The sequence below is a fragment of the Megalops cyprinoides genome, chromosome 5 (assembly GCF_013368585.1).
Source record: "Megalops cyprinoides isolate fMegCyp1 chromosome 5, fMegCyp1.pri, whole genome shotgun sequence".
NCBI lineage: Eukaryota > Metazoa > Chordata > Actinopteri > Elopiformes > Megalopidae > Megalops > Megalops cyprinoides.
Window position 1 is genome coordinate 23245808 of NC_050587.1, and position 19366 is coordinate 23265173.

At 42.4% G+C, this 19366-nt stretch overlaps 1 protein-coding gene across 2 annotated transcripts; it reads left to right on the forward strand.

Annotated features, from left to right (window-relative positions):
* The first annotated feature begins 528 nt into the window (after positions 1-528).
* On the forward strand, positions 529-17502 carry ajm1 (apical junction component 1 homolog). Of its 2 annotated transcripts, none has more exons than XM_036529333.1 (2): positions 529-607; positions 14155-17502. In XM_036529333.1, the coding sequence occupies exon 2, from the start codon at positions 14209-14211 to the stop codon at positions 17500-17502; it is 3294 nt and encodes a 1097-aa protein (XP_036385226.1). In that variant the 5' UTR covers positions 529-607; positions 14155-14208. The 2 variants fall into 2 exon arrangements, with proteins under 2 accessions (XP_036385226.1, XP_036385225.1); XM_036529332.1 differs by lacking the exon at positions 529-607 and adding an exon at positions 623-759.
* The last annotated feature ends 1864 nt before the right edge of the window (positions 17503-19366 follow it).

Consider the following 19366-nt stretch of genomic DNA (forward strand, 5'->3'; position numbering starts at 1 on the left):
CAGGATATAGATATTACCCATGCTATATGTGTTCAAGTTTTGGTAAAACTTTAATCTAAACAAAGTGTTTTGCTAACCTGCATGGTTGGGATTGAGGCTCTGACAAATATGGATATATATTCACACACGCGTGCCCACACACACACACACACACTTAACTGCTTATGTGACATACGCTGGACCAATTGCTTAAGGAACCAAGGTATTTTTTTACAAAAAACTAGACGGAAATAAATCCACCGATTGATATCACGTGCATAACAATGCCACTTAAAAACACATCATCAGAAGTCAACGGTAATGATGGAAAGTAGACGTTATAATTACATCAAACGAGGTTCCAGCGCGTGGAGAGGCTGAAGTGTCTAGCACCCTACCGCTGCAATTCTCTCTCTCTATCTCTCGCTCGCTCGCTCTCGCTCTCTCTCTCAGACACACACATGCACACAGAGCCAGAGGGAGAGACCACAGACACACACGCACACACGCACGCACGGACACACCTCCTTGAAATGCATAGTAGACGCATTGGAAATTACAGTGCGCGGAGATAGCGGCTAGTGAAGCCGACGTATTTGGTGCAGAGGACGCGCGCAGCAGCTTGCTGGTGAGAGAGCGACATGATTGACCGATAAGGAGGATTACAGCGGTTGTTTTTACCTCCTGAAATGGTCAATCTGAATGAGTGGAAAGCGTTGTAGCATGCTAGCACCCATGATAATAATGGGTAGACATGCGACGGGGCTATGGACAAGGATGGTAAGAATTTATAATATCGTTATCGTTGTATCCAGTAGCTTGTTACGCTTTGGAGAAACCGTTCAGCAAGAACCTTAAAATAAGAAAACTGCTGTTACTTCGTTTGCAGTTTAATTTTGAGAATACGCTGCTCAGCTGTCGTGGTTTAACAGGTCAGAATCACATATGGCTGAGCATATTACGAAGGATGCTATTATTCTGTCCACTGCCGAATCTGAAATAAGTGCATTTCTGGCATTATATTCGACTGCTCTTCTCTAAATGTTTTTATAATTGCAACATAATAATCTTACTAGTTTTAACCTGTACCCGGATCGTACGCTCACACTGGCTTACATCCGTGTGTTTTGAGGCGCAGATGTGTGTGTTGTGATAAGCTACTCTTGGAGTGCAATTTTATCTTATTTTCATATACAGCAAGTAGCCTGCTTTGCATAGGCTGTTGACAGTGGAAATTTTAATGTATATAAGGATGCAGTACATCATTATATTTCTTATGCTACACTGCACGTCTCCATTTAAAAATATTTGGAAGTAACGTTTTATGGAGAAGGAATTGGTTTACATTTTGATTATTGCATTATATCTTTATTTATTTGTTTATTACAAAAATATTACCAGTCTAAAATGTATACATAACTAATCGAAACGTTAGAGACGGGAAGTTTTTTAAGTGTCAGTTATAATCCATTACCTAGTTACCCATCATGTAATAATCTGTCATATGGAATTGACGTGTGCTCTTATGGGCAGTTAATTAGAGTATCAGAAATTGACTTGGGTTAGCCAGAATACGACGATTCGTCGGCACGCAAGGACGGTCAGTAGCGCGTGTTTGCCCAAGGAGGATCTTTGGCATAACTGATTAAAAGTGTGCAGCGACTCTGGAATTATTGTTAGTTTAGGCACCATTATGTATTTAGAAGCATAAATAAATTTATTCGGCATCCATAAGCTTTATGTTATTTAGTTTTTGGTAAACTGATTTATAAAGCATGATTATTCTCAAAAGGCTGAGAAATTGTGTGAATACTGTAGAATGCGAAGTAATTAGCAATAACGTAAACACTCTGTCTGAATGTCATTTGTATTTGAAACATAGGATTGCTTGTATTGATCCGCGTGATATTGGGTACAGAGGGTGCATGGGGTATCCCACAAGCGCGGGATTACGCTCTTAAATCAACATGACGTAATGCTCGCTCGCGTGGAGATGCTGAAGATTCCTCTCCAGCCATTCTTACGTTAAGCACCGTCCAGAGCGTCGAAGCCAGGCTGTGAAACCGCAATGATATATCGTGTCCAAGTGATGCAGCATGCGGCCTGATGTTCAGTGATGGATATTCAGCCAGTGTTTCTCGACCTTGGCGTGTCCGCTTTCAGTTGGTGACCGAAAGAGAGTGACGTCCATTTAAGAGGTTTATCGTCGTCTCCGAGGCTGATGTTCATCCATGCGATATTGCACTTTTAATGGAGAGCAGGGCGTCTTGGGTATAGATCAGTATAGATCAAGACACACTGGGCAAAGCAAACATGGCTTCCACACCAACAGGCAGTTTTAACTGGGTTAAAGAATAAAAGTGCATTTGCATTGTAGTCAAGGGTGTCTTCGCCTGCACTCCAGCTGTTGCCACACTGCATTCTCCTTGCTATCCAGTCACTCTTGTTTTGATTTCTGTTGCATCATTTTGCAATTTCTTCTGGGGAAAGAAATCCATTCAGTATGTATGTACTAATTCACAGACCTCCGGAGTTATTTGAGCTATGTCCTGCTGATAGAGGAATACAATGCAAAAATATCAAATTATTTTGTACATGTATTTATGCAGACCTTCAGCTTGGTGGTAAGATTAATATGACAAACCACTGGGGAAGGGTGCAGACCAGTAGCACATGATTGGTCTTGACTGAACTTGATAGTATTTGACTGACTGACTGAGGTTGCTAGCACTACAGGTTGCCAGCTGCACCCCATGTATGCTATCTGGTTGCACAGCCATAGCAAATGGTACAGTAAATGAGACATCATAATGATTCAAATCAACAGATTTACTTTGGTTTTTGAAAATGTCCAAATTCTCTATACCCCCCCCCCCCCCCCACACACACACACACACACACACTCCTCCTCACTGTAAAGCACCTTGAGATCTTTGAAAAAGCACTACATAAAACGTATTTCATTTGCAAGGTGTGTCTTATTCCAGAATCTTAGTCCTGAGGCGAGTTTTTCAGCTATTTTCAGCTCTTTTTCCCTTGACAATCTGAGCGCTATCAGTTGCCGGGCTCATTGGATGCAGTCACGCATATGTCCTCCTTTACTGCTTAAGGGTAAACGGCAAAGCCATCGCACACATCTCTGTCCTCAACAGACATGTCCAGTAAAAACCCTCCCCTCCCTCTACATCTTGACTGAAGATGGCTGGGCCTTCAGTGTACTTCAGTGTGCTATCATTCAGTCCATTCTACATACAGTTGGCCAGCGCAATGTTAATAACCGTGCCGTGCATTTTATCAGCCTCTGTTGTTAATGGTCAGGTCTCCTCTGACTGAGAGCCCCCTGCGTAGCACACTTTGCCAGCTGACTGTCTCATAGGCTCTGGCCGTGTCACCCAGGGGGTGTGGGGGTGGTTGTGTGTGTGTATGTACGGGTGTGTGTGTGTTTTTTTTTTTGGGGGGGGGGGGGGGGGGTTGTCCCTTGTGACCTCTCTCCTCTGTGCCTGCAAGCGAGCGAATGACACATGCTCGTTATGTAAATTCTATATGAAAATGATGTGTTTCTCCGTCTGATATTTGTGCTGGGTGTGTTGGGGGGGTGCGAAAGCATGCTCTTCAGCTAGCCCCTCCAGAATGATGGCAGTGAAGTCTGCAGACATGTACAGGGAATTTTTTAAAAAATAGAAAACTACCTTATGCCATTTTTTGGTTGTTTTTTTTAAATGAATGGTCCTACGGCCTTGTTTTGACATTGAGAGAAATTCTACCTTTCACATTGAAAGTTGTTTTGATACTGTGTGGGTGTGCTACTTGCCAGTTAGTGGAAAGGAGATGGAACAGAGGCTTATTACTGCAGGACCAAATGAAACACCTTTTTTGACAGACCAGAGAGCAGCAGAGTCACAGATTTTGTTTTTTTTTTATAAATGCATACAGGCAAAGGGGAAAGGAAGCATGTGCTACAGTTACATAACTGAAACGAAAGGGTACGCATTAGTTCCCTTGACAGAACATTATACCAGGGGGTCATATCTTTAACATGAGGTACGGCACACAAGGTACACAGCAGCAAAACCCTAGGGTAAGGAAATAAGCATCTAAATAAAATGGACTTCATTAAAATGGAGCTGTTGGGATTAGATGACCATCAAAGGCTATATGGACAAAAGGTATTAGAGCCGAGAGTCACACAAGGTTATTGCTCTTAGTCTGGAATCAAGGCTTTTTGGATTTTCTCCCTCTCACAATTGGGTTGTCTTATCTGAAGCACAAAAACATACACCGCCACCCCCAGCACTATCCTCCCCTTCAATATTAGCTGGCTGTGTCACACATATTAAAACAAGGCGAGCAGAGGAAGTGGAAGACTATTGATGCGGTGCAAAGAAGTCAAGTTAACTTGGATCCTGACTAATTGTTATAAATGGTAATAAATAAATAAATAACCACAGGTGCACTTGTAATACATTGAAGGTCATAAATAGCTTAGCATTAAGTGGGTGGACTTGACAAATAGGCTACCTGTTTCACATAGAGAAATCAAGGCAACCATCAATGCTTGTCTTTCTTAAATATCCAGATACACACACATTTGTAATATAGGACTGCATTTAGGCTAATAGCCACAGATAACAGTCCATAACAAGGTATATTTTGACAGATTGCAAATAAGATCAGTAAGATTTTTTTTTAACATACCTGGTAAAATGCAACATAAAAAGGAAACTGTTAACCTGGAAACTGAGCATAGAAATGGCTGGGCTAGTCAAAAAGCATCAAATATTACAGCAATGTTCTATTTCTGAGATGTGTTGGTGTAACTGATTTTTACCATCATGTATTTATGACCTTCACAGATGGGATCTGTCTGCAGCCTGTGCCAGTAAGCAAGGTTTCCAACATGGTGGTTGTGTGTTTCATGTCAAAGCTGTGCCCCTGTCAGACTGGCTGTGTATGTGCTGTTGTTTGCTTCCTTCTGTTCCCCACATGGATGCAGGATCATGTTAACATACAGATCAAAGCTGTGCTGAGGCTCCGAGATACTTGACGGCACAGAGAGTGGAGAAATGCAAGTCATAACAGAGCAGGATGCAAACAGCGTATCAGATTCTGGTTGAACTGAATGTGATCGTTCGGCGAAAGGGAGAAGGACAAGAGGGAAAGACAGGGGAGGGAGAAAGGAAAAAGACAGACAGAAAGAAAAAAATTAGTTAAAAGAAATGAAATAAAGGGAGAGACATGGCTCATGCCCCTTGGGTCGGGATGGGAGACAAACAAACACAAAAGGCATTGATTTTTTTCATCACTTCCTTCAAAGTCTCCTGAGGCAATCTGTGTAAAATAGCATTAATGATATAATGTTGCATCCATGTGTGAGTGAAGCAGCACTAAGGATGTAACGTGCCATCCACATGGTCCTCAAAAACAACAAAAAAGAAACAAAACAAACAGAATATAAAGGTTTTTGCCTTTGTTGTCCCAGGAAGGAATTGATTTATGTAGACATAGACAAGAGAAGGAGTGAGAAACAGGAAGGAGAAAGGTAGAGAGAGAGAAAAGAGAGCAGGATAGAGGAAGGAAGACAGACAATAACACAGAGAGTTAGTCAGGAAGATAGACATGGAGAGAGAGAGAGAGAGAGAGAGGTTTGTATTTCAGTGGGTAGTCTCCAGAATCCCCACAGACCTTGGACATGCAATACGCTAAATGGATGGGATTCCGGAGCTGGCGTGGGAGTGGCCCCTCTCTGTTATGGCTGGATAGAGATTTGATATGCGCTGATGTGAGTTACAAAAGACCTGGGCCAAGCTCCCTGTCAGGTCTCCATTCGGTGACCCTACACCACAGATTACAAATTTATCCTCACATGACTCCAGGGCTGGCCTGCAAAAATTCATTTGTGAAGGCCGCAATTGTTGCGCGCGTGTCCGACCCTACCAGAGCTGTACAGTAACGTTGTATTGTGTATGTCACATCCCGGGTTTCAGTTACATCATGTTTATGTTTACTTTATGTGTTTTAAATTGCAAATCAAGTGTTCTGTTCCACCCTAAGCACCCTTTAGGGAAAAGAGTACCCCAGTTTAGGAGCCAGTGAGTTGGAAGGAAGTCCTGCTTCTGTGACATTTTCAGACTCACCCATTGTCCATTATGCTTCTGGACAGCCAATGGAGCCAAATTCAAAATAAATGCTTCTAATTAACAATGTTTTATCTCATCAGGGGGGATTTTCTTTTCATGCCTGACTCGTTCAAGGGAAGTGGCACTTCTAAAGATGTGGGGTTTTTTGTTTTGTGTTAATAGCCCATGAAAATTTTGCAAATCGGTAAAAATGTTGCATCATTGATTACCTTTTGTTAACAGTTTGGCCACACAAAAACCACAGGTTCAATGTGAAACTCTTTCTACACCTGGTTATCACTTGTACATTTATTTTTGAGGTGAAATTGAACACCTGGTAGGGAGAAGTTGTAATGATTTCAAACATCTGCACTTATATGCTTTAGCATTTCTTGTCTGAGGTTTCCACAGCTCTTTACAGTGTTGGTGGTGTAATCTGTCGCCCAGGAAAGGTTTAACTCAGTCTCTCAGTGCATGCCTGCTGCTTTGTACACTCAAACACTCAACACACGTCTTCCGCAGTGAAGAGGTGAGAGTATTTGATAGACTGGGTAATTAGACAGAGGGCTGATCAAATGGCCATATTGAAGATGCCTGTCTGAGAATTGGGCCAAGTCACCATGGCGACACGCACACCCACTCGTCGGTAACATGTCTGAGGACAAAACTCTTCGACCCAGATTCAAACTAGTCACAATGCTGTTTTTCATCACACCAAGTAAAGTTTTAGGATTATTGCAGAAGCTTTTTTTATTTTTTCATTAAAAGCAGTAATCGCCAGATTCTCTAAGATATGCAAGTATTGAAAAAATTTAATATGAACTTGAATTTGCAACTCAGCTTGTTATGGATGGATGAGCGTACTCTATTGTTTCATAGTTCCTCTTGTAATTTAAATAATTAGTTGTCAGGCATGTCGCTTACTGACTGTTCGGAAAAATGGATATTGGCAGTGCTGACTTGTATCAGCCTCAGTGTGTCAGAGATGGTGTATGTGAAGTGCTTCTGGCCTGGTTACATTTTGTGCACTGATTTGTTCTGCACGATGGTCTGGATTCAATCATATTTCTCCCTAAACTCTAACAAGAAATGCAAATGTTTTTTCCAATACAAACATTATTCTCTCTGATCTCAGCAAACTGTGTTAGTGAAGAATACATGTCATGTGACAATGTTTAATTATAAGTGAAAGTTAAAAGTTAATGTTGACTGACTCAAGGTCTGTGTCTGTGGTTACTGGTTAGGAAACTGGGCTTAAAACTAGAAGGTTGTTGGTTTGACTCATTGACTTGACACTACCACTGTAACCTTGCACAAACTACTTGACCTGTGTTGCTTCTCTAAAATAAACAGTAAGGTGAAGAGAACAGTACAATAGTAGTAATAATCACAGTTGCAATCACAGAGTGACCTCCACTATTTTATTGTTGTTACTGTACTCCTTTGCCGCAGACAGACAGAAACACAGACAGGACATTGTAATATCCCTGTGGTTCTGTGATGTACATTGACTTGTCTGTGGGCCTGGTCAGGAAGGGGCGTGGTCGGGGCTGGTTCTCAGCAGATTGGGCAGAGCAGATGGTCGCGCTCTTGAGTTGATGGAAGAGAGCCAATAAGTAGACTTGTTCCGAGACACTCCTTTTCCTCAGAATGTTTTATTTATGCAACTCAAATCAAGCATCTCTAACAACCTCTTGACCAAAAAAGTGAAATGATACTGATATGTCCTTGAGTTAATCCTCACTAATTGATTAACCATGTCAGTCCATGTAATGTCAAACCATGTAGACAGACAGATATGTATACAAACAGTCTAGTTGTGAGTGTACTGTCATTCATACTTAACCATTGTGCTTTGGTAAACATGTAAGTATACAGAAATTTGAAAAGCACAATGTTTCTGTTAAATGAATCCCTTTGCCACTCAGAGATTTATCATGCTGAAAGGTGTTTTGGTACACAAGATTAATTGCTGGATAAAAGTATGTTACTAGCTACAGTAGTGGCTACGGGAGCAATGGATTATTTCAAGGCAGAGTAATACCCACCCAATACCGGTCTCACTTGGGAGCTGTGAAAAGCACTTAGAATGAAGTGTGAGATCGCGTTGTCTCGAGGCAAGTCCATGACTCCTCTCCATCATGGGTCTTCACTGCAAAAGTGTTGATGTCTGTCTTGCAATGTAAGTGTTGATTTATAACACAATAAATTTGCTGAATTTTGAGCTGTACATCAGAACCATTTCCATATACTAGGGCTTTCTATGTATTCATACCCCTGTTTAAATGGGAAGAAAAAATGATAAAACAGGAAAAAGATGCATGAATTAAAAAAAAAAAACTGGGAAAATTTCTATGCTTAAGTATTTAAATGTAAAATTTCAGTATTAATAGCATTACAGAGAGCAAATTCAAATTGCTCGCAAGTAATGAAAAAGTATTACATACAGTATTATAGTACTGTTATAGTTACTGTATTGTATTGTATATATATTACATTTGTAAGTCTAGTTTGAAGCCTAACCTGACCCCAGCTTTATTGCAACTCTATCGGATTACTGCTGTCAGACCATTTCTGACCTGGCTATGAGCACCGGTGCTTGAACCAAATAGGAGAGGGAGGCAATCCTGGCTGCAGTTTTTTCTTTTTTTATTCCAGCGGTAAAGTTGAAGTTGAATGAGAGTTGAATCAGGTTCTGAAGCACGAACCACAGTTGGGATTATCCTCTCCCTATTTGGTCGTGTGCTGCCTTCTTTCCTCTGCTCCGTGGATGTGCCGCAGTATAGAATAATAAATCACATTTGATGGACTTGAACCCAAAAAATTGCCACATTGAAAAGAGGCCTAAAAGAGTGCAGAGGAAGGAACTAAAATCCTTCATTGTGGATAGATTTTCAATACCTATTCAGACTTTGGTCATTTTTAGTAATTCTCCTCAACTGCTAATGAAGATGGTGAAAAATTCAAAGGGATCTGAGGGCTAAGCAGCATGACTGAGCTCTTATAATGATGTATTTGTCCTCACACAATGATCCTGTGCCCTGTGCTCTGCAGCACAGTCCAGAAAAGTTGGGATCTGGTATAGAAGAGGCACTTCAGAATTTGTGGTGTCATTTTGGCTCTTGCGCCCACATTTAGAACTAATTTGTCTTGAATGTCAAGGGCAGCGTACGATATTAACATATTCCTAAGAACAGACCCGAAGTTCCCAATTTAGCTGGTGTATAATTTCTCCCTCTGGGGCTGGTGTGCTTTTCACACCAAGGGACGATTTTTGCGGAGATTATATAAATAAGCAAATAAATAAATGAACAATTAAATAAATAAAGTCAGCATCCATTATAGTTAATAGTTTCTTCCACTTTGCCCCCTGCTGTGGCCACAGAACATTCTCACTGGCACATGTTGCTTGAAGTCTGTGAATCTGGTGTGGACACACGGCACATCAATCACGGCTGTCACGGGTGAGCTGCCACGGGCAAACCTTGGCTGAGGAGCTGTGTGACATTAATACGGTAAACTGTGGGGGAGGTGTACGTTAATTACTCATTCGGTGAAGCTGCTTCGCACCTCGCCACATGCCACAACAATCATGACTAATTATGCTGTTTTCCTCCTGCACATTATCGGTTTTTGTACGGGCAAATACGCCCTTATTTTCCCTCATTTTCCCTCCTTTTTCATAAGACTCAATTCCATTTTTATTACAACCTCTAGAGTCAGATTCATTGTTTTCATATTATATTTTTTTGTAGAAAAAAAGCTATGGTACATATAAAAAACAAGGTCTGTGCCCAGAAAACTCTGCTTCTTTTCAAGAGCCATACTAAAAATGGCTTGTATTACAATTGACCAGAGTCACTTGCAGTATATCAGTGGCAGAAAAAATATCATAGCCAGTACCAGTTGCATTAAACCAGTGAGTAATGATGAGTCCAAACACAGGCTAATGGACAAGACTGAAAATATAGTCCTTTGTCTGAAGTGTGATGAAACCGCAAAGCAACTTCATGATCTCTGTGGCAAACACATGTAGACAGGTGTCATAGTGTAGGCATGTTTGAACCCCCCACTCTCAGGATTATAGTGAATATCTGACAATAAGGTGCATAATAAATGCGTAATATGTCTGTTCCAGTCGGGAGGCAGGCACACAAGGAAATAGGCGTGTAACAACAAGGTCACAGGTCTGAAACCCAGTATAGGCTCACAGCTGTTGAGCAACATTCTTAACCCGCATTGCTTTTGTAAATACCCAGCTGTACAAATTAATAATAAGTGAAATGTGTCCTGTGAAGAAAATGCCCTGGATAAGAGTATCAGCCTAGCAAATAAAACCAACAATAAACGTGACAATGAGTGATCGAAGCCATGGTACTCTTACTTCATCTGTCTTCATAATGAGTTACTTATAACTGTGTTACTTATGGGGATGCGTTTAACATAGAGTAAGGAGTGTGGACATGCAAGGAGGGCGAAGACCTTACCACCTATTATATGCAATCACTCCATCATATAATCATATCTAGCTCTGAGGAGAAAGAGCTGACTTTCAGTAAAAATGAATTCTCCAGATGATGGTAGAGAAACTTTTGTGTTGTTTATTAGGATTGGATCTAGCAAAGTGGTGAGAATGTAGAAGCGCTGTTGTGGTAACCTCTACCTTGTAGTCCCTGGGCATGATAGCGCCCAGCAGGTAGAACAAGGTCGTTGACTCCCTCATCCAGTGGACATAACTGAACGATAGATGTGGAGGGAGGGTTGCTGTAAACAGGTATCAGGAGATGGTGAATGTATACACTATGATTTGTTATAGACAAACTGAAGAAACCGGTATGTTGGGGTTAGCCAGCTCAGTGAGAGATTGGATATAAACTGCTCTCTTTCATCTTTATTTAAAACCCTGATATGTGTGGAAAAGAGTTCGTCTATTAGTCTGCGTGTCTTTGAAATCGTATTCTGTGGCCCTTTTGTTAAGCACAGTAATGAGGTGTTGTGCGATGGATTATGCCAGACTTTAGCATGACAGTGGTCTCATTAATAACTAGACTTTGAGACTCCCAGGATGCAAGTCGATTACAATAGGATTTTGTTTTTTATTATTTTGCTAATATTTTTCAGTTCATAACCATTTAAGCACCGCCTGCTTTCGTAAATATTAAACTGTGATTCCTATGGACAGGTTGTGGCGCTAACCTACCTTAGCCAAGGAGGAGAGATTTCTGGAAAGAAGATAATCATGAGGGTTTCTGTCACGTTTTCCTCTTTGTTTGACCAGCCATCCTAAAGATGCCTGAAGCTGATCTGTGAGAGGTCAGAGCTCAGATACTTCAGTCTATATACATTGCTGTGTTTGCACCCTCATCTGAGATGTGAACAGGTGCAAGCCAAACAAGACGATCACATAGGTGTATTCAAAATCTGCAACACTTTTACTTCTTCCAAAACTTTGCCTAACTACATTATTTGTCTGCAGTGCGCTTAGGCAAATATCCATTATTTGTTTTTCACTTGTACTGGGCTGTGTAAATAGTGAGAGAAGATGAGCTGAAAATGTTTTTCCAAGACAAAAATACCCTTAGCAACTGGCAAATTTAAACATTAATAACCGTAAAAAAAACCCAGAAAAACCTAGATAGTACTGTGAAAGCAAAGGTCCATAAAAATGACAACAGCATATTGAAAAGTTCTCTAGAACATGTTGGTTGCTGTGGTGTGATGTGCTGTGTTGTGTTCTCTCCTTATCAGCTCTGTGATCTTGAGAGATGGGAAGGGAACAGCATGTCCATCACATGGTGGGTAAACACAGCAGTCGGGGATGTGCGATTTGCATATCCCTGAGGTGTGACCAGTGACTCTCGGCTCCTTGTGTGCTCACATGGAAACATGGCGCCAAGGGTACTGTATACAGCCTCTGCATGACATGGCACTTGGCACCGGTTATAACAGTAGTGCTTCTCACATGGACACTTTTGTTAAAATTTGGTGTGACACTTGTTTTCTCTGTTACTGTTGGTCATATGGTCTGGTTATACACACGTTTGTATGTTTCCTCTAAGACAATCGGTGAAAGTGAATCTACATATAAACATATGACTTCAGTTACTGTAGAGCAAAGAGACAGTGTTTATCCTGGTTTGGCAGCTTAGGAAAGTAGAAATGACATGTGAGGACTGACCGCATAATTTAAAAGGTGCTTTATTCTCTTGTCGCGTCTGCAAGTCTTGCCATGAGCACCTGGCACCTTATGACAGAGTGTGACTGAGCATTTATCACAGTCACAGTGAGCGTCAGCCATAGCTGGTGATGTAGGAGTGCAATGTCGGTTAGAGGGCTCGTTTCAGGAGCTGAGAGAGGGATGCGTTGCCATGCGGCACTGAGCCCTGAACAGGGAGGGCCTTGAGTCTCACTCCTCTCTCTCCTGAGAGATGTATACTATGCTGTGTACAATGTTTACTACAGAACACACCTGCTTCTTCACCCAGCTTTATGCAGCTTCATACGCAATGTATACACTTCAGAAACAGCGTTAGAGATATAACACGTAGATGATCACAGTTGAATGATCACATTAAAAACTATTCAAATTTCAGTCCAAATATAAATTATTCTTGTTCAGTTGTATGGGTTGTGTTTTTAAAAATTGTGGTTATCCATGTCATTTTTGATACCACAGTTCCATAAAGAGATTACAATACTAGCTCCTGGATTGAAATAGAATTTGTCCTAAACTTTTACTTACCTTTGGCTTAAAACTAAAGGTAAGATAATTCTGTTCAAAGCAAACACAATTCTTTTTTTTCACAGCTTTTCTTGATTATGAATTCAAAACCTGAGTTTGTGAAGAATAAAAACCATTTTGCAAAAGCAGTGTTTATATATTTAAAGAAGTTAGAGCATGTAGTGGTATCATCTCTGTCTGTGCTCTTATCTGATGAACTTTCCTCTGCGCTCTTCAGGAACTCCATTGGCATCTGCTGTCCACGTCTCTGAGGATGTCAGGGATTATTTTTGCGATAAACATTTTCTTCATGTTGACAGTCGTCTGCATGACATTGAGTATGTGTTAGAGATTGCATGTTCTGCAGTTGTTACTGAAGTCATGTTAGGTCAATGAGGTTCATTTGTCTCCATGCGAATGCTGTCACCAAGACAGTGAAAGATGATGACGTAGTATTTGTGTGCCTTCCCAACAAAGAGGGAAAACAATTTTGTTAACTTTTGTGAGTTTCATGTGGTAAGTTCATGACCAAAGTAATACTATCACATTAAGAGGGTCATTGTTGTGAATTACTGGTTAGTGTATTTGCCATCAACTAAAACATGAGACATAGTGATAGTATATAGTACTGACTGCCTTTTTACACCTTAATAGACACTACAGTGAAATGTAGCATTCTAAACCTTCAACATAACGCATGTATAGCCAAGCAACATTTTTCTTGTTGGACTGTCATTTTAGTTCCATTAAACCACGCTTCCAAATGCATTTTCCTTTCCCTTTAGGCTTCTGACAAATTCATGGGCTCTCTGTCATTCTGTGTTCTATCCCTCTCTGAAGTTATCTGTGTAGGCGTATGTCTGAGAGAGGTTTCTGAAAAGAGGTTCCCGAAATGATGCTGCAGTAAAAATACCACCATCTTGTCTAGGCTATGATTGGCAGAACAACCTGAATTTTATCTGTTCCCGCAAAACTGAAATTCCAGTTACATTTCAGTTTTGACACTCATCTGTAAATGATTAATTCAACACACTTTTCATTTGAGAAGCGATAAGGACTTGATGTACTTTAAGCTGTAAAAACATTTTAGCAATAGATATAATGAACAAAGTGCTTCTGTTTTGGTTGCTAGTATAAAACAAATAAAACAAATAAAAAACAAAAGATTTAAATTTCTGCTTTGTTAAAAGAGGTTCCTGTATAAATTAAATTAAAATAAATCATAAAGCAGGAAAACTGAGGAATTGTATATATTAATTGTAATGAAATGCTAACTGCAATTCCATGGAAATTTCCATGTAAGTCTAATTTTATGTCTTTTTCTCTTGTCTCATGCAGGAAATCTTAAAATTAAAGCATTTTGATGGGGAAAACTAGAAGAGTCCCTTTAAGATGACACGCACCGATCCACCTGACATACTGGTATCGACTGCGTATCGAGACATAAAAGTAGCCCCCGCCTCCACTCACTCTAAGCCCTTCCACCCTTCCAAACAATGTGATTCCTGGTACCCTAGCACACTGGAGGACAATCAGGAGAGGATCAACAAAAGGCACTGCCGTAGCTTTGACTTCGAGTCACTGGGCGACCCTAAATCTCGTACTTCTTCAATGGAGTACCCACACTGGAGGACTGAGAGGCGCGTGGCAAACCCAGACGTGACCTGGAACACTCTGGGCCAGCAGGGGCACCTCCGGTTCTCCTCGCCGGACCTGTTCAACAACAGGATGCCCACTCAGCATGCCAGTGCTGATGTGGCAAGTGAGGCGGCGAGGTCTGAGCTCAAGAGAAGAGCTCGGTCCAAAAGTGCCCCTCGAGTCAAGACCACCTTCACCCCTGTGCCCTTTGAGGAGTCCCCACCTTCGGTAAGGAGGGGGAGGGAGGTTAGCCGGGCCCCACGGGACCCTCCCAGGAGGCCCGAGGCATCACCGCGTAGAGAGTCCCCTTATGCTGCAACCCGGCCACTCATGAACGAGGTGCACCCCATCAAACTGCAGCCTCAGCGGGGGGAAGCCAGTCGCTACTCGCCCCTCTATGTCCCTGACTACGTTGACAGGAGCAGGGTGGAGAAGCCAGCCACTAGCCCCCATGTTCGGTGCCGGGTGGACATTAAGCCAGATGCCGCGGTTCTGCAGCAAACGGCCAGGAAGCCGCCTATGCAACGTGCAGATGTGCCCTGGCAGCGGTACAACAGTGGAGGGAGCCGCAGCTTAACTGTGCCCCGCCAAATTCCCACCTCCAGGACGCCAACGCCCAGCGATTGCTACAGCAGCGAGTATAGGCAGCCATACCAGTATTCCAGCAGCATGCCAAATAGCTACATCCAGCCTGTGGAAATCCCTCTGCAAAGGATGCCTTCTCCAAGAGAATACTATGGAAGGGAACGAAGGGCCTTCTCCAGCCCCAACGTGCTAACCAAATTCTTCTACGCAGATGAGCCCATGAGTTACTCAAGTCCGGCTCCACATGCAAGGACTTACTATCAGGAGGATCATTACAGCACCCCCAGCCACACCCTTTCTCCCAAAGTCCAGTATATGCAGGATCCAAGGACTGGCATTGTTCATACCGCACCCACCCGGTCGTATTTCACAGAGATAGACCCTTATCCGTACCCTTTACAAGCAATGTATCCCACATCGTATTCTGCGAGTGAGCCCGGTCCATACATCATCCAGACACCTCCAACGCGCACCTACTATGGGGAAGATCCCAGGACCTACTCAATTCAGACTGTCTCTCCTAAGATCTTCTATGCACGTGAACCCTTCACGCCCCCACCAGAGCACCACATCCCCGCGAGGGCGTATCACACAGAAGGCCGCCGACGACCTCGAGTGTCCCAGCCACAGGTGGATGATTGGTATGGTTCGGAAGTATCTGGTTATAGCACGCACTATCCTTCCTCTCAAGTCTCCCAGTTCACCCCTCAGAGGGTGAGGCGTGAGCCTGCGCTGACACCCTGGTACGCGAACCCCTGCATAGAGCCCACAAGGCTTGGGACAGATGCAGGCAAGCCGTACTCTAAGTCGTGGGACAACATCCTCAATCCACAGGTTGAGAGGGAGCAACCAGTACATCGCGGTCACAGCCACGACAACCTTCTTTACCCGGGGAAGCGTGCCGTGTCCCCGGATGACAGACGGCAGCCAGTGGTAGTCAACCTCTCCAGGTCACCCAGGCGCTATGCTGCCTTGTCCCTGTCAGACAACTCCCTACTAGACAAGAGCCCAACGGACAGTGGGAAGCCTGGTGTTGGAAAGCCATGGTTTGTTACCCCAGAGATCACCATCACTGACAACGACATCCACCAGGGTGGAACGAGTGGGAAAACAGAGGTGCGGTCTGCCAGCTGGAATGTGCTGGACTCTGAAAGCACTCCAGCTCCTACAGCCACCCACCAAGAGCCACCATCCGATTCAGCAGAGTCCAAAGACAAAACCCACCACAGCTCTTCCCTACAGCAAAGCCTGGAGCAACTTGATGAGCTGTTAGCTGACCTTGTCATTGACTACAAACCCCCAGCCAGCAGGAGACCCAGCGAGGACCTTCTGGATCAACTCAAGAAGCTGATCAATGAAGATGAAGCAGGGCCCTCAGCAAAAAAACCTCCTAAAGAACCAGAGAATCCAGGTCCCTTAAGTAAGCAGCCAACCTCGACAAAAATGATTCCTGGCATCCACAGAGATGCGGATAGTGGCTGCGACGGGCTCCAGAAGACTGCAGAGGAGTGCTCCCCAGATGAGAGTACAGATGAGGATGACACTATGATGTGCTCCAACCGCAAGTGCCAGCGCACGGAGACCCTCTTCAATGCCTGCCTCTACTTCAAGTCCTGCCACAGCTGCTACACATACTACTGCTCCCGCAACTGCCGGCGTGAGGACTGGGACGTTCACAAGGAGAGCTGCCTGTACGGACGCATTGGAAGCATATGCCGACATGTCATCAAGTTCTGCCGGGAGACCATGGAGGTCCACAAGGCCTTCTCCCGAATCGCCAAAGTGGGTTATCTCTCCCGGGGTAGGGGTGTCCTCTTCCTTGGATTCCCAAGCCCAGGCTCATCCAAAAACTTCCTGCAGTATGGCCTGGAGAGTCTCCTCATGTCCCCCACTTACCTGTCCCTCCGGGAACTGGATGGCTTCAAGGAAAACCTGGGGGAGTACTGCAAGGAGCTCCAGGAGGCTGGAAATGAGTACGACCCCAGCGAATGTTTCCTCTTGAATGTATCCATAGCCGTGGGCGACCAAGTGCCTGACAGGCCCTCACCGAGGGTCCAAGCTCCAACTGTACGGAAACATGCCAAGGTGTCCCTGGCATCCTATAGCCCAGAAAGGAAGGTCCAGAGGAAGGAGAGTGACATGGAGACACTGATACTCACCCCACCCCCAGGGACTGCCGACATTGATAAAGAAGGAGAGGAGGGTAGGAAGGCTCGGGAGATCTGCTTCATTAACATCCAGAGGGAGCTCAGGATCCGGGGTGTCTTCCTGCGTCACGAGTACCCCCAAATCTACCAACAGCTGTGCCACTTCGTAGAGAGCAATGAGAGATTCACTCCCACCACCATTTACCCCATTGACAAAAGAACCGGAAAGCAGTTCATGTGCATGATTATGGCTGCCTCTGAGCCAAGAACACTGGATTGGGTGGGCACCCCAAATCTCCTAGATGACATCATATAATCAAGTGCACCTTGATGCATGTATATGTATATACATATCTATGTATCAAGTCGATTATAAATGTTTGTAGATTTGAATTTTACTATGGAAGAGAGATCTATTCATGTTTGGTCAATCAGTATTGTTCATAATAGGACATAATCTCCTGTCAGGTACAGAACAACAGAGATATGTACAGTGCAGTATTTACTGTAGTTGATCTGGTTTTATACTGTTTGTTCCATTTATAATCAGCATAGACCTTTCATACAACACTCATTTTTTTATTACAGTTAACTTACATTCATCTGAGGTATATTAACATGGTCCAATTTCTGTTTAGTTTTTGATTTTGTAGTCTGTCAGTGACAACACAAACACAATAGCAAAGAAAATAATGATAATATCTGATAGGTGTTACACTGAGGGCTATTTTGAGGGGCAAATCTTGATAATTTCATATATAAATGCTCAAAATATCACCATAATATTTCACTAAGAATCTACTTTGACTGTATAATTGACTTCCTGAGGCATTACCTGTGATTTTTTAATTTATGCCTCTCCAGAGAAGTCAAAAGGGGCATTATGTTTTTGGGTTGTCCTTCAGTCATTCCACAGTTTAGTCGGAAAAGCAACTCTGGGCTCTAACCAAGCCAGTCCTGCAAATTTGATGAAAAAGAAAATGTGGTCCTAACTGTTACATTGAATGCTATCAATGTACTGGTCAAAGGTCAGGGTCACAGAAGCTCTTTGTATATGTTTTCATTTATAATCTCTAACTCAGCCAGCTGTGCATGATTTTTTATGAAACGTGGCACAAATGTTGTTATGACTTTTCTGTTCACACACAATATATAGAGTCCCGGGTCACAGGTGGCATTGAGTCAAAGGTCAACATTACAAAGGCCGTGTTACGTATTGACTCAAATCTCTAAACTTAATTCAACCGTTTGTGCATGGATGCTAATGAAACTATACAATTGTTCTCCACCCTGTTCCACACAGCCCTATCAGTCCTCAAGATTAAAGGTGAATTGTCTGAGGTCACAAAGTAAACTGATTTTTTTTCAGTTTAATTTGATCATATAAGCTACTCACCATCTCAGTGCTAGTAAACATTCAGGGAGAGTACTGCAGTTCCAGCATTCTATTATTTGTGGTACATTAGTGGGATATATATACTAGTATATATATACTATATATATATATATATATATATATATATATACTAGTTTTTTTTTCACAGTCTTGGTTCATATTCTTATATTCTTCCTCTTACACTACCGAGAAAAGTGGGTATCTTCCCACATCCAACCTCATATTTAATATTTCTCGTCTAGTGAGGCCTGCATCTTGGTCATATGTAATTAATGTCATATCATGAAGAAACACCTCATTATTACATTACATTATTGACATGTAACAGACGCTCTTATCCAGAGTAACCTACATAGGTTACAACTTTTTACTTGTTATCCATTCATACAGCTGGATATTTACTGAGGCAATTCTGGATTCAGTTCCATGTCTAAACTTCTAAAGGGTACAGCAGCAGTGCCCCAGCGGAGAATTTAACCAGCCAGCTTTCAGGCCCTGCGTCATACCATTATGCTACACTGTCATCATACATTTCCATAGGGAAGAATTTTTTTTTCTTTTTATGTTCAAACATATCTAATTAGAGCATCCATTAAATGCAAAAGACACTACCCAACAGTTTCCAGTTTCCCTTTGATTTGGTTAAGAAATAATAATAATAATAATAATCATCATCATCATCGTCATCATCATCAATATATAATAAAGAAAAAAACAGAATTAATCATTTATCAGTATTTAGACTTAATGGTCTGTTTAGTTATGAATGTCCAAACTTAAAGTT